The following is a 22,358-nucleotide window of genomic DNA, read 5'->3' as shown; positions in this document are numbered from 1 at the left end:
CTTTAAGGAATACCTAGGATAGGATAAAGTAATCCTTCTCCCCCTCCCCCCCCCCTTAAAAGACCTAGATGCACTATTGTAAAGTGGCTGTTCCACTGGATGTCATAAGGTGAAAGCACCAATTTGTAAGTCGCTCTGGATAAGAGCGTCTGCTAAATGACTTAAATGTAAATGTATTTGGCTATGGTGTATGTCAACTTCCGACTTAGCTGTATATTCAAAACAATCTGTTTTTTTTTGTCCGGGAGTTGTCCGGGAGTTGGCATAATCTGGGTCCTGTAACTCGACCCAAAAGCAGTGTTTATAAAGCAGTTACAAATTGAAATGCAGAAATGCAGTTATGATCATTGTACGTATTAGCCTACATATAGTCTCATGTCATGATCAGAAAACACAACTTTCTTTGTGGTTTTCCTTTCACCAGATCATACTATCATTATTTCCAAAGGAATATATGCCAATGAGATTTTGATAATCGACTTTGGTCAATGCACAGTGCAGTTACATGGGTCTGTTATTTTGTCTATCAACAAGTAGACTAACACCAATTGGAGTTGGTCAATCTGTGTGATGTGCAATTGATGTCTATTAGGGATGGGCTTGAGTACTCGATAAAAGGTTTATATTCTATTAATAATAATCAAATTCCTGAATTCCTCAAATGACCTGAAATAACAGATCTCAAAGTTTTCGTACACACAAAAAGCTAATTTCTCTCACATTTTGTGCACACATTTTTTTTTACATCCTTGTTTGTGAGCATTTTTCCTTTGCCAAGATAATCCATCCACCTGACAGGTGTGGCATATCAAGAAACTGATTAAACAGCATGAGGTGCACCTTGTGCTGGGGACAATAAAAGTCAGCTCTAAAATGTGCAGTTTTGTCACACAACACAATGCCACAGATGTCTCAAGTTTTGGCATGCTGACAGCAGGACTTGTCCACCAGAGCTGTTGCCAGAGAATTTTATGTTAATTTCTCTAAAATAAGCCGCCTCAACTTCGCTTTAGAGAATTTGGTATTACATCCAACCAGCCTCACAACCGCAGACCACTTGTAACCAGGCCAGCCTAGGACCCCCCCATCCGGCTTCTTCACCTAAGGGATTATCTGATACCAGCCACCCAGAAAGCTGATGAAACTGAGGAGTATTTACATTTGTAATAAAGCCCGTTTGTGGGGAAAAACCCATTCTGATTGGCAGGTCATGGCTCCCCAGTGGGTGGGCCTGCCTCCCATTTTTGTTCAGTATATTTAGCAGGTTAAATATATGCGCACTGCCACAATTTCAAACTCTGTTTATAGTTTGTGGTGTATCAAGTGCAGTGGAAATACATTATGTTTTGTTTTCAGAACAACCAGTAATTGGAACAACCAATAGCATACAGGATTTTCCCCCCTTCAAACTTGTTTAACTTAAAACTAATATGGCGTACTCAAAATCATTTATCAGAGTACTCGAACACAGACATTCTTTCAAATGCTATCCCTAATGTCTCTCTCAAACACTTTCTAGCTTTCCAAAGCACCTGCCACTCATTCATGTTAAATTTGGCAGAATAATCAATTACATTTACCTACTGACCCAAATCCAATTATGTTCTACTAGTATCTCCCCATGATGAGTAAACCAGATTGTCATTCTCTAACTAATGACCTGCACAAAGGGAAAATATGGAAATATTGGTTCTCAGTACGAAACCTTAACCCCAAATCCTGGGTGGATTATTGCTGGGTAGACGGTGTGCCAGTCTGGTTCTGCTTTACTCTATTTTAATACAGGAGCTAACATTGTTTGGGATTGAACAGTCTGGTACCCAATATAGACGGACTATACCATTCACCTGAGAACACTGTGTACTGCCCTGAAATGGTCTTTCTTTAGAATACAAGTCTAATCATTTGGCAACACTAGGGGGATTGAGTCACTTTCCAAATGAGTCTGATTCAAACACATTTATAGTCAGTGGTTCACATTAGGTGAACCTTGTTTGAGGATTTTATTTAGCCTAGATTCAATCAGTTTGGTGAATTTAATATTTATTTGCAATGACAACTTGGCCATTACTAATTTATCCGTACTTTCTGAATCTTCCTTACCCCTCTTACCCAATGCCTTAAGTGTCCACAAAGCAAACAAGCACTAACTAGCACACAATGAAATAAATGGCACTGTATTGATGTCCCGAGTCTGGAACTATGGAATGTTCCACATAAACTGGCTAGAGTGGTGGCTGTCATTGGGGTACGATCAATTGTCTTTTTTTTTTAAAGCCACTGTCAGCTAATGAGAGTCATAGAAGCGAGGCTGCTTGGCACCCTGGTTCAGGTCAGACATCAGACAAACAAATATCCTGCTCCATACCCATTCACTAACCCCCATGTCGGGCTTGCTGAAGGCCAGATGAATTAAGATTGCTTTGCCAAGATTAACGTATTAGTCATATAACACCAAATAGAGTTTACACAACAACAAAAACTCAATCTAATCATTTTCAGAGATTGGATTATGCATGGATTTGTCAATACACATGATCTGAAGGGATTTTGGAAATGTATGTAAAATATTTATTTCATGTAAAAGTGATGAAGATACAGTATCAAGTCTAGTGATTTAAAAATTTTAAAAAGCAGAAAAAAAAGCTTCAAATAAAAAACAAGTAATTTACATTTGGAATGTTATGCTTTTTACCTAAGATTTACTTGGAAAGTACATGGTAAAGTTGTAATTACATAAATACCTAAAGTATGTATTGGTTTTTTGAACCACCATTTGGTTTCAGATACCAACTAACATATATCACCACAAATAAGTTTAGGAGAAACAAATCTTCAATAAAAATGTGCCACCCAGATGGCCATAAATTGAGGCCTTTTCATTTGACTAAAAGGTTATGTAGACTAATACACGCTGGTACAATTTAAATGGATATAGAAAATGCCTAATATACAATGGAAAGTGCTGCCCTCTACTGTTCCACTGTACAAACACCCTAAAACACCCAAAGGACTAACAGACTGACTGACGAATTACAAACTGCTGGCAAGTAGAAAAAGCTAAAGAGAAAAACAAATTAAAAAGATGCATTCAATAAATTATCATTGAAAGAGGATTAGCCAAGGATGTGTGAGCAGATTTACATTGACATGTACTATTGGCAGACAGCGTCTCATCCTGTCAACAGGGAAGTGAAACAATAACCTGGCATTGGGCCATTGTCATGGCTTGTTTATGAATTGACACTCCAGTCACCAACAGATGTTACACTGCTCCTGATGGCTTGAAAATACTCACTTGTAGGCCAATCTAAAATTTGGAGGAAAGGACCTGCTTGGGGAAATAATGCCCTACCTCACTGACCAATCAGGAGAAACACCATGAAAAAAAGACCTGTAACACCAACAAACAGATAGATTGAGTTCAGTACAAAATCTAGAGATCATTATCAAAATCACTAAAACAAACATGTAACAGAGAGAATTTGTGCTGTGTGTAATTCTATACTTCAGCAACAGGGGGTCCCTCTTTCCATTTAAATCTCTTCTCTCCTGCAGTAGAGGTTTACATTCTTTGGATAACCTTCCAAGTCCCTGAAATTTCCGTTATTCAAAACGCATTCATTCGTGTAGTGTGGAATTATGCAGGGGAAAGGAAGATGTTGAAGAGCACAGCGAACAAGAGGAAGACTACATAGCCGACTATGCAGAGCCAGAAACGCGGGTCCTTCAGGAGCTTCTGGTTGTAGGCGCTGAAGAACACGTAGCCAATGGTCATCCCAGCCACCCCTCCTCCGATGTGCGCCACAAACGAGACCTGAGGGAGACCAGGGTGGAGTCTCATTTCAGTCGCGTTTTCCCTTCAAACCAACAAAGACATGCTGTGCTGCAGCCTTACCCTCTGCCCTTTCACTGTACCCTCTGCCCTGTCACTGTGGTTAGTATGCAAAGGGTGGACAGCCAGTAAAACTAGCAGGACCCGTTTGAAAGCAGCCAGTGAATGTGGAACTGCACTTCTCACAAAGACCAAGAAAACAGGAAATAAATGCAAGATGAGAGAGGGGATGCAGGTGATAGATTAGTAGTCTATAGGCCAGTCAGTTAGGCTGCTGGAAAGACAAACAGCTGCAACCCTTATCATGCTCTCAGCTTCTCCTAAAGCAGAGAGAACAGAATCAAGGATCACACTCAGTTCTAGTGATAGGAATGGTTTGGGTGCAATAATTCAGGGGGAACAGACAGGTTGTGTGTGACACAGTGTGTGTAGAGGGCAATCTGGTTTAGAGATTAGTCAGTCCTGTGTAACTGTAACCCGTATAATGCAGCTGGGTGGTACTGTTTTGTCTCTAGTTTTCTATTTGCATACACTGATAAAAGCCAGATCTACTCACTGTTATATTGGTCTAAGGTTGGACTTCGCATAAGAGCCTCTCCAGCTGTGAACTAAAGACCGTTCTAAAAAAAAGCATTGCTCTCTGCTGAAACAATACTTATCTGTTTGTGGGAAATATTTCAATGCCAAGCATTTTAAGAAGAGAAAGGGCAACAAAAATAAAAATGTCTTACCTTCAAGCCAACGTCGTGAGTAAGAAACCTTCTGTAAAGGGCGAATCCGACATCTGTCCCGACTTGTGAAAGAAAACATTGAACGTTTAGCTACTGAAATACGACCACAGAGGCGTGGGCGCTGCTGGAACAGTAAACCTTGAGGCACTGGTGGGCAAAAAATAAGAGTGGATCTGAGAAGAGACCTACCAATAATTACAATCACTCCAATACGAAACACTCCAAGGACAGGAATCATCTCTCTGAAGTTCTGTAGGCCAGGGTGTAACACAAGAGGAAGGAACAAAGAAATAATGAGAGAGAGAAAAAAAATCTGCTAAAATAGTAGAATCAGCAGTTAGCCAGAACTCACCACAACAGCATTCATGAAGTATCCACCTATGAGGGCATATACCCCCCCAGAGGCCCCTACCAGAGCACTGAGAGGATCAAATATAGAGCTGGCCAGGGAGCCTGAAGAAAACATGCATGAGAAGGTCATCTATAGCATTACAGACATTTCAGCTATGAAACCCAAACAGGAAAACTCTAACTTTTGAGAAGCGAAAGAATTTCTGACTTAAGTGTGAAACGTGAATACCATCTACACAGCTCTGTGGCTGTGAGTTGCTAGCATTGTGCAGTCATGATCAGGAAAAATCCGGAGGTGGTATGTAACAAGCGAGCTAATATTAACTAAGGCAACCTTTATTCATTCATAACAAACCTTTGAAGACAACTGTGTCTAATTCTCTGTGCGTCAATGGAAAAGGGGGGTGTATGTGGATGCCCACCTGCTAGGACGCCTGCCATGTAGACCATGCCCACTTCAAAGCCTTTGTGGACCAGCTCCAGCGGGATGCCCAGCAGTAGCTGCATCACCAGGTTGCCCAGGATGTGCTCCACGCTGTGGGGGAGGAAGACAGAGGGGAGATGGAGACATGAGTTGGGACTTGGGAGTACATTGGTGGCGCCAGGAATTTTTCACTGGGGTAGCTTGGTAATTGCAAATGGGTTCGTGCAATCTAGGAAGTACGCACGCGCACACACTAGCTAAAATCCAAGCTAGTTAGATACTATGTCGACAATAGTAGCCTCTTTGCCCCAGGATGGATACCTGTACACTGGGGCCAGTGTCAGAGAAGTTCATAAATCATTGAAGCCACAGAAATTATATCAGAAGCATTAGTGTCAGCTGGTAAACTTGCCAACCAAAGTGAAAACAACTGTGCATTCTAGCATTCAATATTTTCAAGCTAGTAGTAGCTAATAGCCTCAAGGCGGATTTGCACTATCAGCGTTAAATCAGATAGCCACGCTAGCGTCGCACTCATGTGGCTGCTAGAAAAACTAGAAAGCAAGCATCAACAGCCAATCCAGCAGGGGCTAGAAGCTATAGTCAGCTTCGAAATTGACGCGATATCGTGGAGTATATGGATAAAGTTCAGCTTTCCACAACTTTGGTCCCGTCCTGTTCCCATGTTTGCAAGCAAAGTACATTTCAACACATCCTCAAAATATTATTTTACCTGAGAAGATACTGTTACATTATTTCTGGTAAAAACTCCTTATGGGGTAAATTCCACAGCATAATTTAGCCCACTGGCAAGCTAACTAGCTGACATATTCAACTCAAGGGCAACGATTTTGAATGGACATCAAGCTAATATCGTCAAATTCATGAAAATGGGGTCATTTTAAGTTGCTAAATTATATTAGGAGATTTACTGTATTAACCTTTGCCCAATGCCTTTTATAAAGGTTTCCAAATATGAGATAAAATACAATCCAAAACCTTCATGAAAGGCATCAGGTAGAAGACGTAAATTAAGCCATGAATAAGAATATAAATTGTACATATCTTAAATTACCACATTTTCATGAATTTGATCAAATAAGATTGAAGCCCATTCAAAAACAGTACAGGTCATGCACCGGAAGCACAGTGGCTTGCGAAAGGATTCACCCCCTTTATTGCCTTATAACATGGAATTAAAATTGATTTCTCGGGGGTTTGTATCATTTGATTTACCCAACATGCCTACCACTTTGAAGATGCAAAATATATGTTATTGTGAAACAAACAAGAAATGAGACAAAAAAACGGACAACTTGAGCGTGCATAACTATTCACCCCCCCCAAGTCAATACTTTGTAGAGCCACCCTTCGCAGCAATTACATCTGCAAGTCTCTTGGGGTATGTCTCTATAAGCTTGGCACATCTAGCCACTGGGATTTTTGCCCATTCTTCAAGGCAAAACTGCTCCAGCTCCTTCAAGTTGGATGGGTTCCGCTGGTGTACAGCAATCTTTAAGTCATACCACAGATTCTCAATTGGATTGATGTCTGGGCTTTGACTAGGCCATTCCAGGACATGTAAATGTTTCCCCATAAACCACCCCAGTGTTGCTTTAGCAGTATGCTTAGGGTCATTGTCCTGCTGGAAGGTGAACCTCCGTCCCAGTCTCAAATCTCTGGAAGACAAACAGGTTTCCCTCAAGAATTTCCCTGTATTTAGCGCCATCCATCATTCCTTCCATTCTGACCAATTTCCCAGTCCCTGCCAATGAAAAACATCCCCACAGCAAGATGCTGCCACCACCATGCTTCACTGTGAGGATGATGTTCTCAGGGTGATGAGAGGTGTTGGGTTTGCGCCAGACATGGCATTTTCCTTGATGACCAAAAAGCTACATTTTAGTCTCATCTGACCAGAGTACCTTCTTCCATATGTTTGGGGAGTCTCCCACATGCCTTTTGGCAAACACCAAACGCGTTTCCTTATTTTTCTGGCCACTCTTCCGTAAAGCCCAGCTCTGTGGAGAGTACGGCTTTAAGTGGTCCTATGGACAGATACTCCAATCTCCGCTGTGGAGCTTTGCAGCTCCTTCAGGGTTATCTTCAATCTCTTTGTTGCCTCTGATTAATGCCCTCCTTGCCTGGTCTGTGAGTTTTGGTGGGCGGCCTTCTCTTGGCAGGTTTCTTGTGGTGCCATTTTTTTTATAATGGATTTATGTTCTGTGGGATGTTCAAAGTTTGATATTTTTTTAGAACCCAACCCTGATCTGTACTTCTCTACAACTTTGTCCCTGGCCTGTTTGGAGAGCTCATTGGTCTTCATGGTGCTGCTTGCTTAGTGGTGATGCAGACTCTGGGGCCTTTCAGAACAGGTGTATATATACAATGAGATCATGTGACAGATCATGTGACACTTAGATTGCACACAGGTGGACTTCAACTAATTATGTGACTTCTGAAGGTAATTGGTTGCACCAGATCTTATTTAGGGGCTTCAAAGCAAAGCGGGTGAATACATACAGTTGAAGCTGAAAGTTTACCTACACCTTAGCCAAATACATTTAAACTCAGTTTCACAATTCCTGACATTTAATCCTAGTAAAAATTCTCTGTCTTTGGTCAGCTAGGATCACCACCTTATTTTAATGTAAAATGTCAGAATGATAGTAGAGAGAATGATTTATTTCAGCTTTAATTTATTTCACCACATGCCCAGAAGTTTACATACACTCAATTAGTATTTGGTAGCATTGCCTTTAAATTGTTTACCTTGGGTCAAACGTTTTGGGTAGCCTTCCACAAGCTTCCTACAATAAGTTGGGTGAATTTTGGCCTATTCGTCCTAACAGAGCTGGTGTAACTGAGTCAGGTTTGTTGGCCTCCTTGCTCGCACACGTTTTTTCAGTTCTGCCCACAAATTTTCTATAGGATGGAGGACAGGGCTTTGTGATGGCCACTCCAATACCTTGACTTTGTTGTCCTTAAGCCATTTTGCCACAACTTTGGAAGTATGCTTGGTGTCATTGTCCATTTGGAAGACCCACTTGTGACCAAGCTTTAACTTTCACTGATTTCTAATATATATATCCACATAATGTTACTTCCTCATGATGCCATCAATTTTGTGAAGGTCACCAGTCCCTCCTGCAGCAAAGCACCCCCACAACATGATGCTGCCACCCCCGTGCTTAATGTTTGGGATGGTGTTCTTCGGGCTTGCAAGCCTACCCCTTTTTCCTTCAAACATAATGATGGTCATTATGGCCAAACAGTTCCATTTTTGTTTCATCAGACCAGAGGACATTTCTCCAAAAAGTATGATCTTTGTCCCCATGTGCAGTTGTAAACCGTAGTCTGGCTTTTTTATGGCGGTTCTGGAGTAGTGGCTTCTTCCTTGCCGAGTGGCCTTTCAGGTTTTGTCGATATATGACTCGTTTTTCTGTGGATATAGATACTTTTGTACCCGTTTCCTCGATCATCTTCACAGGGTCCTTTGCTGTTGTTCTGGGATTGATTTGCACTTTTCGCACCAAAGTAAAGTAATCTCTAGGAGACAGAACTAGCATACTATTGTTTGTACAGATGAACGTGGTACCTCCAGGCGTTTGGAAATTGCTCCCAACGACGAACCAGACTTGTGGAGGTCTACAATGTTTTTTTCTGAGGTCTTGGCTGATTTCTTTTGATTTTCCCATGATGTCAAGCAAAGAGGCACTGAGTTTGAAGTTAGACCTTGAAATACATCCACAGGTACACCTCCAATTGACTCAAATGATGCCAAGTAGTCTATCAGAAGCTTCTAAAGACATTACATAATTTTCTGGAATTTCCAAGCTGTTTAAAGGCACAGCCAACTTAGTGTATGTAAACTTCTGACCCACTCGAATTGTGATACAGTGAATTATAAGTGAAATAATCTGTCTGTAAACAATTGTTGGAAAAATGACTTGTGTCAAATGCTGACCAGACCGGACACGTCGCGTGCGTCGCAAAATAAATTTAGAAATCCATGTTATTCAATTATTGCGCCAACGAGCGTCTGCAACGCCAAGGGCTAAGATAGAACTCCTTTCTATTTCTGACACAGATCGCGCTGAAAGTCCTGCCTCTCCCTTCTCCTCATTGGTTTATAGAAGCAGGTACCCACGTGCCATCTTCTCATTGGTTATACCCACGTGGGTGATTGAAAGACGAACTGTTTTGCCGGTAGTTGTGGTAATACTATGAAAGTTTAGATGCTGATCACCATATACGTTCAAAGATGAAAAAGCGGGGCCTCCCGGGTGGCGCAGTGGTTAAGGGCGCTGTACTGCAGCGCCAGCTGTGCCATCAGAGTCCCTGGGTTCGCGCCCAGGCTCTGTCGTAACCGGCCGCGACCGGGAGGTCCGTGGGGCGACGCACAATTGGCCTAGCGTCGTCCGGATTAGGGAGGGCTTGGTCGGTAGGGATGTCCTTGTCTCATCGCGCACCAGCGACTCCTGTGGCGGGCCGGGCGCAGTGCGCGCTAACCAAGGTTGCCAGGTGCACGGTGTACCCTCCGACACATTGGTGCGGATGGCTTCCGGGTTGGATGCGCGCTGTGTTAAGAAGCAGTACGGCTGGTTGGGTTGTGTATCGGAGGACGCATGACTTTCAACCTTCGTCACTCCCGAGCCCGTACGGGAGTTGTAGCGATGAGACAAGATAGTAGCTACTACAACAATTGGATACCACGAAATTGGGGAGAGAAAGGGGTCAAATTCAACAACAAAAAAACAAAAAAATTAAAAAAGATGAAAAAGCCTGGAAGGAGGAGAGATGACTAGAAACGATTCAGTTGGCCGTTTTGCGTGTGGATTAATTGTCGGAGTAGAGGACCTTGTGCATTTCAGGTAAAATAACAACTCAATGTTTATATCCCAGGAAAAATTTGGTAGTAAGTGCAAGCTAACTAGCTAAATTGCCATACATGTATAATGTTTATCGACCTGTCCCCAAATTAATGTCATTGGTTCAGAGTTTGTTTTGATATTTTAACCTGCGTGTCATAATCGCGTTTGGTGTAGGGGTACAAAATAAATGTATGCACGATGGCGCACGCGCCCAGCCGGTTTGGGTTCCGTGTCATGCACAAAGTAGATGTCCTAACCGACTTGCCAAAAGTATAGTTTGTTAACAAGACATTTGTGGAGCGGTTGAAAAACAAGTTTTAATGACTCCAACCTAAGTGTATGTAAACCTCTGACTTCAACTGTATGCACGCACCACTTTTCCGTTTTTTTATACATCTTTTAATTTTTTAAAACATTTTGTGTATGTCCAATACAATGAAATCCAAATAAAAATCTATTTAAATTACAGGTTGTAATGCAACAAAATAGGAAAAACGCCAAGGGGTTTGAATACTTTTGCAAGACACTGTAGGCGGGACTTTCATAGCATATAGCTAGCTCTAAGCAACTTTTACATAGTCCGAAGATACAGTATCTCAAGCAACAGGATTTTTTGACCACTCAAATTCATGAGATTCTGGCTGAGCCAATGAGGAGGCATGGCGTTATGTAGGCTATGCCAGCTTGCTGAGCAGTTGGAGCTCGTTCGTGAGAACAGGATTTTGAGAGAGAAATATGTTGACGTTTTATATATATATATATATATATATATACACACAGTGCCTTGCGAAAGTATTCGGCCCCCTTGAACTTTGCGACCTTTTGCCACATTTCAGGCTTCAAACATAAAGATATAAAACTGTATTTTTCTGTGAAGAATCATCAACAAGTGGGACACAATCATGAAGTGGAACGACATTTATTGGATATTTCAAACTTTTTTAACAAATCAAAAACTGAAAAATTGTGCGTGCAAAATTATTCAGCCCCCTTAAATTAATACTTTGTAGCGCCACCTTTTGCTGCGATTACAGCTGTAAGTCGCTTGGGGTATGTCTCTATCAGTTTTGCACATCGAGAGACTGAAATTTTTTCCCATCCTTGCCAAACAGCTCGAGCTCAGTGAGGTTGGATGGAGAGCATTTGTGAACAGCAGTTTTCAGTTCTTTCCACAGATTCTCGATTGGATTCAGGTCTGGACTTTGACGTGGCCATTCTAACACCTGGATATGTTTATTTTTGAACCATTCCATTGTAGATTTTGCTTTATGTTTTGGATCATTGTCTTGTTGGAAGACAAATCTCCGTCCCAGTCTCAGGTCTTTTGCAGACTCCATCAGGTTTTCTTCCAGAATGGTCCTGTATTTGGCTCCATCCATCTTCCCATCAATTTTAACCATCTTCCCTGTCCCTGCTGAAGAAAAGCAGGCCCAAACCATGATGCTGCCACCACCATGTTTGACAGTGGGGATGGTGTGTTCAGGGTGATGCGCTGTGTTGCTTTTTTACGCCAAACATAACGTTTTGCATTGTTGCCAAAAGTTCAATTTTGGTTTCATCTGACCAGAGCACCTTCTTCCACATGTTTGGTGTGTCTCCCAGGTGGCTTGTGGCAAACTTTAAACGACACTTTTTATGGATATCTTTAAGAAATGGCTTTCTTCTTGCCACTCTTCCATAAAGGCCAGATTTGTGCAATATACGACTGATTGTTGTCCTATGGACAGAGTCTCCCACCTCAGCTGTAGATCTCTGCAGTTCATCCAGAGTGATCATGGGCCTCTTGGCTGCATCTCTGATCAGTCTTCTCCTTGTATGAGCTGAAAGTTTAGAGGGACGGCCAGGTCTTGGTAGATTTGCAGTGGTCTGATACTCCTTCCATTTCAATATTATCGCTTGCACAGTGCTCCTTGGGATGTTTAAAGCTTGGGAAATCTTTTTGTATCCAAATCCGGCTTTAAACTTCTTCACAACAGTATCTCGGACCTGCCTGGTGTGTTCCTTGTTCTTCATGATGCTCTCTGCGCTTTTAACAGACCTCTGAGACTATCACAGTGCAGGTGCATTTATACGGAGACTTGATTACACACAGGTGGATTATATTTATCATCATTAGTCATTTAGGTCAACATTGGAACATTCAGAGATTCTCACTGAATTTCTGGAGAGAGTTTGCTGCACTGAGAGTAAAGGGGCTGAATAATTTTGCACGCCCTATTTTTCAGTTTTTGATTTGTTAAAAAAGTTTGAAATATCCAATAAATGTCATTCCACTTCATGATTGTGTCCCACTTGTTGTTGATTCTTCACAAAAAAATACAGTTTTATATCTTTATGTTTGAAGCCTGAAATGTGGCAAAAGGTCGCAAAGTTCAAGGGGGCCGAATACTTTCGCAAGGCACTGTATATCCCCATAGCGCCGCCAGTGTGGGAGTATGAGGGACTGGATAGGCAAGTGAATGTCTTACCCAATCAAAACCTGTGGAAAGACTCAGGCCAGGATTCAAAGAAACACATATAAACAACGCGCAACGCCCTTTAAAAGGACATTTTAGCTTGAGTCGACATCCACAACGTTTACAGTGAATGCAATCTCTGAACATTTGGGAAATTGCCTTTAAAAGCCTTTCACTTAGAGTGAATCGTGATCTCAAATTCCGGAGAACCCAGAACTGCTTTAGCAAGTGTCCATGTGTTGTATAAACAGATGATAGGGGAGAGAGTGAATCATTTCAGGGAGATGTGGCAAGAAGAATGATCTGCAATGCAATACTCTTTGGGATGGTTTCTTGGGAGCCAGATTAAGCCACGGGAGGTTGGTGACACCTTAATTGGGGAGGACAAGCTTGTGGTAATGGCTGGAATAGAATCAGTGGAATGGTATCATTTTTGTTGCAATTCCATTCACTCTGTTTCAACCATTATTATGAGCCATCCTCCCCTCAGCAGCCTCCTGTGGATTAACCCTGGACTTCTTTACGTGCTGCTGTGCGCTTTGTTGCTAACCTTACTTTGCTTCCTGCCAACTTCACGGTTTTTACTTTTTAATTACTGTTTATATTTGTAGTTTTTCCTTCGCTCAACTTTTTTCTTTCATTCAACTTTTTCACTCCGGACGCTTTATCTGGACATGGTTCGCCAGGACCTCCGACAGCCGAAGCTAAGTAGTAACATTAACATGATGCCTTCTAATTGCAGTCGCTGTAGTCATAATATACAGGAGAACGATCACCTTACGGCGAGGATAGCTGTGCTGCAAGCCCAGTTTCAGACGCAATCGTTAAACAAGGGTAATTTACAGATAGTAGTATAAATCCCCTCGCACAGTCCCCGCAGCTGGACAACTTTCGCATGGCTTCTGGAAGGAAATGCTGTAGGAATGCTCAACTGGTGTCGCTCATTCAGCCGACAAACTTTCAACCGGTTCTCCCCATTAAGCAGCGAGTCGGAGTCAGAGGCCGAGCCTTCTCTGGTCTCTACTCCTCCTGTTATGGGGTCTGAGACACCGAAGCCTCCCACCATTAGCTCTGACAAATTGAAAACCCTAGTCATTGGCGACTCCATTACCCGCAGTATTAGACTTAAAACGTATCCTCCAGCGATCATACACTGTTTACCAGGGGGCAGGGCTACCGACGTTAAGGCTAATCTGAAGATGGTGCTGGCTAAAGCTAAAACTGGCGAGTGTAGAGAGTATAGGGATGTTGTTATCAACGTCGGCACCAACGATGTTAGGATGAAACAGTCAGAGGTCACCAAGCGCAACATAGCTTCAGCGTGTAAATCAGCTAGAAAGATGTTGGCATCGAGTAATTGTCTCTGGCCCCCTTCCAATTAGGGGGAGTGATGAGCTCTACAGCAGTCTCACAACTCAATCGCTGGTTGAAAACTGTTTTCACCAGCATAGTTAGTGTAGTCAGCTCAGCTATACCCATTGAGACCGTGTGTGCCTCGACCTAGGTTGGGCAAAACGAAACATGGCGGTGTTCGCCTTAGCAATCTCACTAGGATAAAGACCTCTCCATTCCTGCCATTATTGAAAGAGATTGTGATACCTCACATCTCAAAATTAGGGTTATTTATGTGAGATCCCTCACTTCCAAGGCAGTTATAGTCAATGAACTAATCACTGATCATAATCTTGATGTGATTGGCCTGACTGAAACATGGCTTAAGCCTGATGAATTGACTGTGTTAAATGAGGCCTCACCTCCTGGTTACACTAGTGACCATATCCCCCACACATCCCACAAAGGCAGAGGTGTTGCTAACATTTATGATTTATGATGAAAATATATACATTTTATGCAGCCTACTCAATCACTTTTTATAGCTACTGTTTACAGGCCTGCTGGGCATTATACAGAGTTCATCACTGAGTTCCTATCGGACCTTGTAGTCATGGCAGATAATATTCTTATTTTTGGTGACTTTAATATTCACATGGAAAAGTCCACAGAACCACTCCAAAAGGCTTTCGGAGCCATCATCGACTCAGTGGGTTTTGTCCAACATGTCTCCGGACCTACTCACTGCCACAGTCATTCTCTGGACCTAGTTTTGTCCCATGGAATAAAATGTTGTGGATCTTAATGTTTTTCCTCATAATCCTGGACTATCAGACCACCATTTTATTACGTTTGTAATCGCAACAAATAATCTGCTCAGACCCCAAACAAGGATCATCAAATGTCGTGCTATAAATTCTTGGACAACCCAAAGATTCCTAGATGCCCTTCCAGACTCCCTCCGATCTACCCAAGGACAGAGAACAAAAATCAGTTAACCACCTAACTGAGGAACTCAATTTAACCTAGATGCAGTCACATCCCTAAAAACAAAAAAACATTTGTCATACGAAACTAGCTCCCTGGTGTATAGAAAATACCCTAGCTCTGAAGCAAGCTTCCAGAAAATTGGAACGGAAATGTCGCTACACCAAACGGGAAGACTTCTGACTAACTTGGAAAGACAGTACCGTGCAGTATGGAAGGGCCCTCACTGCTGCTCGATCATCCTATTTTTCCAACTTAATTGAGGAAAATAAGAAGAATCCCCCAAAACAATTTGATACTGTCGCCAAGCTAACTAAAAATCTGCATTTCCGAAGAGAGGATGGCTTTCACTTCAGCAGTGATAAATTCATGAACTTATTTGAGGCAAAGATCATGAACATTAGAAAGCAAATTAAGGACTCCTTTAAATCTGCGTATTCCTTCAAAGCTCAGTTGTCCTGAGTCTGCACAACTCTGCCAGGACCTAGGATCAAGGGAGACACTCCTTGACACACTGATGAAAATAATCATGGCCTCTAAACCGTCAAGCTGCATACTGGACCCTATTCCAACTAGACTACTGAAAGAGTTGCTTCCTGTGCTTGGCCCTCCTATGTAGAACATAATAAACCGGATGTGTACCAAACTCACTAAAAGTGGCAGTACTAAAGCCTCTCTTGAAAAAGCCAAACCTTGACCCAGAAAATATAAAAAAAACTATTGGCCTATATCGAATCTTCCATTCTTCTCAAAAGAAATTGAAAAAGCTGTTGCACAGCAACTTACTGCCTTCCTGAAGACAAACAATGTATACAAAATGCTTCAGTCTGGTTTTTGACCCCATCATAGCACTGAGACTGCACTTGTGAAGGTGGTAAATTATTGTTTAATGGCGTCAGACCGAGGCTCTGCATCTGTCCTCGTGCTCCAAGACCTCAGTGCTGCTTTTGATACCATCGATCACCACATTCTTTTGGAGAGATTGGAAACCCAAATTGGTCTACACGGACAAGTTCTGGCCTGGTTTAGATATTTTCTGTGGGAAAGATATCAGTTTGTCTCTGTGGATGGTTTGTCCTCTGACAAATCAACTGTAAATTTCGGTGTTCCTCAAGGCTCCGTTTTAGGACCACTATTGTTTTCCCTATATATTTTACCTCTTGGTGATGTCATTCAGAAAAATAATTTTAACTTACACTGCAATGCGGATGACACACAGCTGTGCATTTCGATGAAACATGGTGAAGCCCCAAAATTGTCCTCCCTGGAAGCTTGTGTTTCAGACATAAGGAAGTGGATGGCTGCAAATGTTCTACTTTTGAACTCAGACAAAACAGAAATGCTTCTTCTAGGTCCCAAGAAAGAAAGTTCTTCTGTTGAATCTGACAATTAATCTTGATGGTTGTACAGTCGTCTCAAATAAAACTGTGAATGACCTCGGCGTCACTCTGGACCCTGATCTCTCTTTTGATGAACATATCAAGACTGTTTCAAGGACAGCTTTTTTCCATCTACGTAACATTGCAAAAATCAGAAACATTCGGTCCAAAAACGATGCAGAAAAAGTATCCAGGCTTTTGTCACTTCTAGGTTAGATTACTGCAATGCTCTACTTTCCAGCTACCTGGATAAAGCACTAAATAATCTTCAGTTAGTGCTAAACACGGCTGCTAGAATCTTGACTAGAACCAAAAAAAACATCATATTACTCCAGTGCTAGCCTCTCTACACTGGCTTCCTGTTAAGGCAAGGGCTGATTACAAGGTTTTACTGCTAACCTACAAAGCATTACATGGGCTTTCTCCTACCTATCTTTTTTATTTGACCCTGTCGTACATACCTACATGTAAGCTACGGTCACAAGATGTAGGCCTCCTTACTGTCCCTAGAATTTCTAAGCAAACAGCTGGAGGCAGGGCTTTCTCCTGTAGAGCTCCATTTTTATGGAATGGTCTGCCTACCCATGTGAGAGACACAGACTCAGTCTCAACCTTTATTGAAGACTCATCTCCTCTGTTAGTATTATGATTGAGTGTAGTCTGGCCCAGGAGTGTGAATGTGAACGGAAAGGCACTGGAGCAAGGAACCGCCCTTGCTGTCTCTGTCTGGCCGGTTACCCTCTCTTCACTGGGAATCTCTGCCTCTAAACCTATTACAGGGGATGAGTCACTGGCTTACTGGTGCTCTTCCATGGAGGGGTGTGGGTGTGTCACTTGACTGGGTTGAGTCACTGACGTGATCTTCCTATCCGGGTTGGCGCCCCCTCCCCCCTTGGGTTGTGCCGTGGCGAAGATCTTTGTGGGCTATACTCAGGATGGTAAGTTGGTGGTTGAAGATATCCCTCTAGTGGTGTGGGGGCTGTGCTTTGGCAAAGTGGGTGGGGTTATATCCTGCCTGTTTGGCCCTGTCCGCGGATATCGTCGTACGGGGTCACAATGTCCCTCGACACCTCCTGTCTCAGCCTCCAAATATTTATGCTGCAGTAGTTTGTGTCGGGGGGGCTAGGGTCAGTCTGTTATATCTGGAGTATTTCTCCTTTCTTATTCAGTGTCCTGGGTGAATTTAAGTATGCTCTCTCTAATTCTCTCTCTCTCGGAGGACCTGAGCACTAGGACCATGCCTCAGGACTACCTGGCCTGATGACTCTTTGCTGTCCCCAGTCCACCTGGTCGTGCTGCTGCTCCAGTTTCAACTGTCCTGCCTGCGGCTATGGAACCCTGACCTGTTCACCGGACGTACTACCTGTCCCAGACCTGCTGTTTTCAACTCTCTAGAGACAGCAGGAGCGGTAGAGATACTCTGAATGATCGGCTATGAAAAACCAACTGACATTTACTCCTGAGGTACTGACCTGTTGCACCCTCGACACCCACTGTGATTATTATTATTTGACCCTGCTGGTCATCTATGAACATTTGAACATCTTGGCCATGTTGTTATAATCTCCACCTGGCACAGCCAGAAGAGGACTGGCCACCCCTCATAGCCTGGTTCCTCTCTAGGATTCTTCCTAGGTTCTGGCCTTTCTAGGGAGTTTTTCCTAGCCACCGTGCTTCTTCACCTGCATTGCTTGCAGTTTGGGATTTTAGGCTGGGTTTCTGTGCAGCACTTTGTGACATCAGCTGATGTAAGAAGGGCTTTATAAATCAATTTGATTGACTAAAAAGTTTAGCCAATGGAGAATCTCCAGTGGGCTTGGGCATCTGTGTGATGTGAGGTGACCCTTACCCAGCGTGGACAAACATGTAGGAGACGAAGCGCCACGCCTCCTCCCGCCGGTCAGACTTGTAGGAGAGAGGGCTGTTCCAGATGCCCTCGCCCAGGGTAACCCACTGCTTCTGGGGCTTCCACACCGCATAGTAGATAAACACTGCTAACTGTCCAGACAGACACAGGGTAGATCAGTGACTAGTTACATAATGACAGGAGGGGTCCTGAAAGGCTAAAACAGTTGCTTTAAAAATGTAGCCATTCGTCAGCCTTTCATAAAGGGTTTGCAGTATGGGCAGAGCAGACCATTATAGCAGCATACAAACATATTTCAAACATATTTCAAACACACAATGGAAACATTAATGAGAAGAGCAGAGAGAACACTGGACAAATTCCCTTTAAAAAACTGCATTGACATGGCACATTTTTCCACTCCCTTTAACTCACTTCGCCTTTAACATAAAACCCCACATCTCAAGGATTCTGCCATAACAAGCTCACCATACTACTACAATATCAGTGAAATGTCATGGACAAAGTGTACGGTTGTGTATGATTAAAAACACATTCCTTAAACCCTGGTCCCAATGTCAATTGTGCTCAAACTCTATTTTCATTGAGCCAACGCATAGGTCTATGGAGTGCTCTAAGAATCTTGGATGAATTCAGACATTGAGATGGAGAAGCTGGCCGAGACCTCCCACAGCAGAAGGAGAGAGAGGAATGTCAGGTACAAGAGCTCTACAGTTCAGACCGTAGCCGCATCCAAACTCAGAGTTTGAATACACAAATACCAATGTTGAGCCATTTTAATAGAGCTCGCCAGCTTGTAGTCCTAAAAAACAGAAATCTGTTACCTCTGGTTTGTTCAGCCATTCCTATGGGGAAAATTAATGGGGAAAGAATAGGGTTTTGGACATAAACATCGAAAATAAGGTCGGAGGTTAACACAGGCTTATGAGAGTTTATACTTTTTGTTCTAATGAGATATCAGTCAGTTAACATGACCTTTATTACTTATAAAGCCTTTGTGCTTTATAGGCTTCAAAATTCAGACAAAAGTGGCGTTAGCGGACAAAGATTATCTCATAGAGCAAAACGTATAAGATCTCCTAAGCCTGTGTTTACCCAGACCTTATTTTCAGCATTTATTTTAAAATGAACCATGGTGGAGGTACAATATCAGCTGCACCTTTTTCTTTAAATACTACGTCCAGAGCATTTCCTAAAATTGAAAATTCACCCAGGTATAACAGCACAATCATCATAACGTATGCAGATGTAATAGAGGCTACTTGTTGTCAGTGCTGTGCTGCCATTAGTATGATGCGTATCAACCCTCACCTCTCCGATGCTGATGAGGATGATGAAGATGGGAGGGGGGCAGCAGTTGGCTCGCTCCAGGTACTGTTCGTGGAGTTCTTCTGGAAGCATCCACTTGGAGATGGAGCGATGGAACCTCTCACAGCATCCAACCTTCCTATTGCCGCCATCATCACCTCCCGTATCCCCCATCCGTCTCCCATCTCGGTCAACAGGGTCTACAGCGAGGGGGTCCTGCTCTTCAATGTCTCTGTCCATCACTCCTCAGATTGTAGCCTAGACAAATAAAGTGGATGAGTCAAATGAATTGACAGGAAGAACATGCTACATTTCTCCATTTTAGATCATGCATTCCCTATGAAAGTATGTCAATGTCTTTTTAGTATGTGTCAATAGACATACAATGAGGGCTGGTTTCCTAGACACTGATTAGATTTGACTTAATCGGTGTCTGGGAAACTACACCATAGGAGGAGGATTTTATTTGGACTAAAACCATAAAGGTCAGGGTTTCGCCATTCAAAGGAACCGTAATTGATTTGTTAGAGTGTATGTTGTGTTAAATGGGTTGGGTTTACGTCAGATTAACAAAACTAAGGGTGAGATATTGGCTTCTGAATTACGGGTTGAGTAGATAAAAGGGTTAGCGACACATTAGTGAGGTATTTGATACTGTGATAAACATGTAAAGTTCAGCTTTGATGTGTAAAATTGTTGTCTCTAGGGACAATTAAAGTAGTTACGCAACACAGAGCGGATGCTTTCGGGGGCCAGAAAACTTACAGCATGAATCCCAAACAGATATAGAATTTGGCAAAAACAATTTGAAACCTTGATTACATTGAGATACAATCACATATGCATCTATATGTGTGGGAATACTTGGGTTTTCAAATTTTTTTTTTACTATATATATATATATATACCTAGATATGTTTATTTTCTCCGAAATCTTAAGCGGGAAAATAAATTCGGACGGCCCATTAGGTAACCCTGGCCAAACACATCAATGGCTGATATATTGGGCTACTTTGGAGTCTACCACTGTAGGGTCAATATGAATGAAATAAATAGAAGCGCGGGCAATACAATTTCAAGCACCGCAATACACGTGAATTTCCCTAAACCCCTTTTCGATTACATGGATCTTTTCAGTTTACCTATATAGCCTATGTAAACTTAACCCACACACATGATCATGTCCCATTCAGTACAGAAGTTGGTCTGCACATTTTCCATAAAAACAGCGGCTTTACTCTGTAGGCCTATATAGAATGCAATGGTATTTATAAAGTTTAGAAGTAACTTACGTACGGACTGAAAGCGCTGCCGTGAAAAATTATTCAACTCAACGTTTCCACTAGCATCTTAAAATACATAAATTGTGAAAGTTCTCAAATACTTGTGTTTTTATATTTTCACGCAATTCTAAAACAGTCCGGACATTCCAAGGCGTGTAAAATCCTCACAACTGCACATTGGGAAAATGACGGTCTATTCTGATAAATGACTTGAGATAATTATAGACCTCGCTTAGCTTTTCCTGCAGCGGAACTTCCCTTTTCCAAGCAAACCTCTGAAGCGGCACTACTTGAAAAGCAAATCTAAAAAGTTGAATGTAGCGCAAACTTGGCAGACATTTTGCAACAACTTACCTGCGCTTCCGGTAACACCTGATATAGGTGATGTCGTCATGTGCTTTGGCTGGAGGTCCCCATATATATATATAAACCTTATTTAACTAGGCATTTTACCTGCATAATGTCCAACTGGTTATTAAAATTGTGATATGCATCGTTGTTTCGTGGACCACAGACAATCAACGACTCTGGTGTCAACATATTTCAATTATTCCGAAGGAAAAGACTGCTGTACTGCCAAGCATCCCATCAATGCCATTTCTGCACAATACGAGTTGTACCAGTAGAGGGTGTAAGAGACCATTACAAAATAATGACTCAAAAAACAAGTTTTACATGTACTGAATTTATTGGTCTGCTTGTTGATTTTCACATATACAACAATCCTCTCAGTTCTTCATAAGTGCCCATGGGGGGGTAAATTAGCCCATGGGGGGTAAATTAGACATTTTGTTATTGTTACAAGAGTTAACCACAGCCTGATAACTCTAGTCATTCAGAGCATTCGGAAAGAATTCAGACCTTGACTTTTTCCACTGTTACCTACAGCCGTATCTTCAAATTGATTAAATTGCCCACCCCCCCTCCAGCTACACACAATACCCCGTAATGACAAAGAAAATAAACAGGTAAAATCACATTTACATAAGTATTCAGACCATTTACTCAGTACTTTGTTGAAGCACCTTTGGCAGTGATTATAGCCTCAAGTATTCTTGGGATGACATTACAAGCTTGGCACACCTATAATTGGGGAATCTCCCATTCTTCTCAAGCGCTGTAAGGTTGGCTGGTGAGCTGCACAGCGATTTTCTGGTCTCTCCAGCCATGTTCGATCGGGTTCAAGTCCGGGCTCTGGCTGGACCACTCAAGGACATTCAGAGACTTGTCCCGAAGTCACTCCTGCATTGTCTTGGCTCTGTGCTTAGGGTCGTTGTCCTGTTGGAAGGCGAACCTTCACCCCAGTCTGAGGTCCTGAGCACACTGGAGCAGGTTTTCAATCAAGGAAGCCGTTCAGCTTTCCCCTCGATCCAGACAGGTCTCCCATTCGCTGAAAAACATCCCCACAGCATGATGCTGCCACAACCATGCTTAAAAAATGCAAATGTCATCAATTTCAGAAAGTAACAAAATGTGGGAAATGGAGTCTGAATTCTTTACCGAATGCACTATAAGTCTTAAATTTACTGAA

General features: G+C 42.4%; 1 protein-coding gene across 4 annotated transcripts; it reads right to left on the bottom strand.

Moving 5' to 3' along the window:
* Positions 1-2,557: 2,557 nt before the first annotated feature.
* On the bottom strand, positions 2,558-21,234 carry rhbdl2 (rhomboid, veinlet-like 2 (Drosophila)). Of its 4 annotated transcripts, none has more exons than XM_029627459.2 (8): positions 21,182-21,234; positions 19,548-19,802; positions 18,219-18,367; positions 5,340-5,452; positions 4,919-5,019; positions 4,756-4,816; positions 4,567-4,628; positions 2,558-3,817 (listed from the first exon to the last, which is right to left on the bottom strand). In XM_029627459.2, the coding sequence occupies exons 2-8, from the start codon at positions 19,782-19,784 to the stop codon at positions 3,641-3,643; spliced, it is 900 nt and encodes a 299-aa protein (XP_029483319.1). In that variant the 5' UTR covers positions 19,785-19,802; positions 21,182-21,234; the 3' UTR covers positions 2,558-3,640. The 4 variants fall into 4 exon arrangements, with proteins under 4 accessions (XP_029483319.1, XP_029483283.1, XP_029483293.1 ...); XM_029627423.2 differs by lacking the exon at positions 21,182-21,234 and adding an exon at positions 20,837-21,175; XM_029627433.2 differs by lacking the exon at positions 21,182-21,234 and adding an exon at positions 20,841-21,175.
* Between the last annotated feature and the right edge of the window lie 1,124 nt (positions 21,235-22,358).

This window comes from Oncorhynchus nerka, linkage group LG3 (assembly GCF_034236695.1).
Source record: "Oncorhynchus nerka isolate Pitt River linkage group LG3, Oner_Uvic_2.0, whole genome shotgun sequence".
Lineage (NCBI taxonomy): Eukaryota > Metazoa > Chordata > Actinopteri > Salmoniformes > Salmonidae > Oncorhynchus > Oncorhynchus nerka.
The sequence above is the reverse complement of the archived record's forward strand: the minus strand, read 5'-3'. Positions and strand labels throughout refer to the sequence as shown.

Excerpts from the sequence above, each read along its gene's own strand:
- rhbdl2 (XM_029627459.2), bottom strand. The coding sequence starts at position 19,784 with ATGGACAGAGACATTGAAGAGCAGGACCCCCTCGCTGTAGACCCTGTT. Across the intron at positions 4,817-4,918 it reads ACTTCATGAATGCTGTTGTG|AACTTCAGAGAGATGATTCC; the intron begins GTGAGTTCTGGC and ends CCTGGCCTACAG. Across the intron at positions 4,629-4,755 it reads TGGAGTGATTGTAATTATTG|TCGGGACAGATGTCGGATTC; the intron begins GTAGGTCTCTTC and ends TTCTTTCACAAG.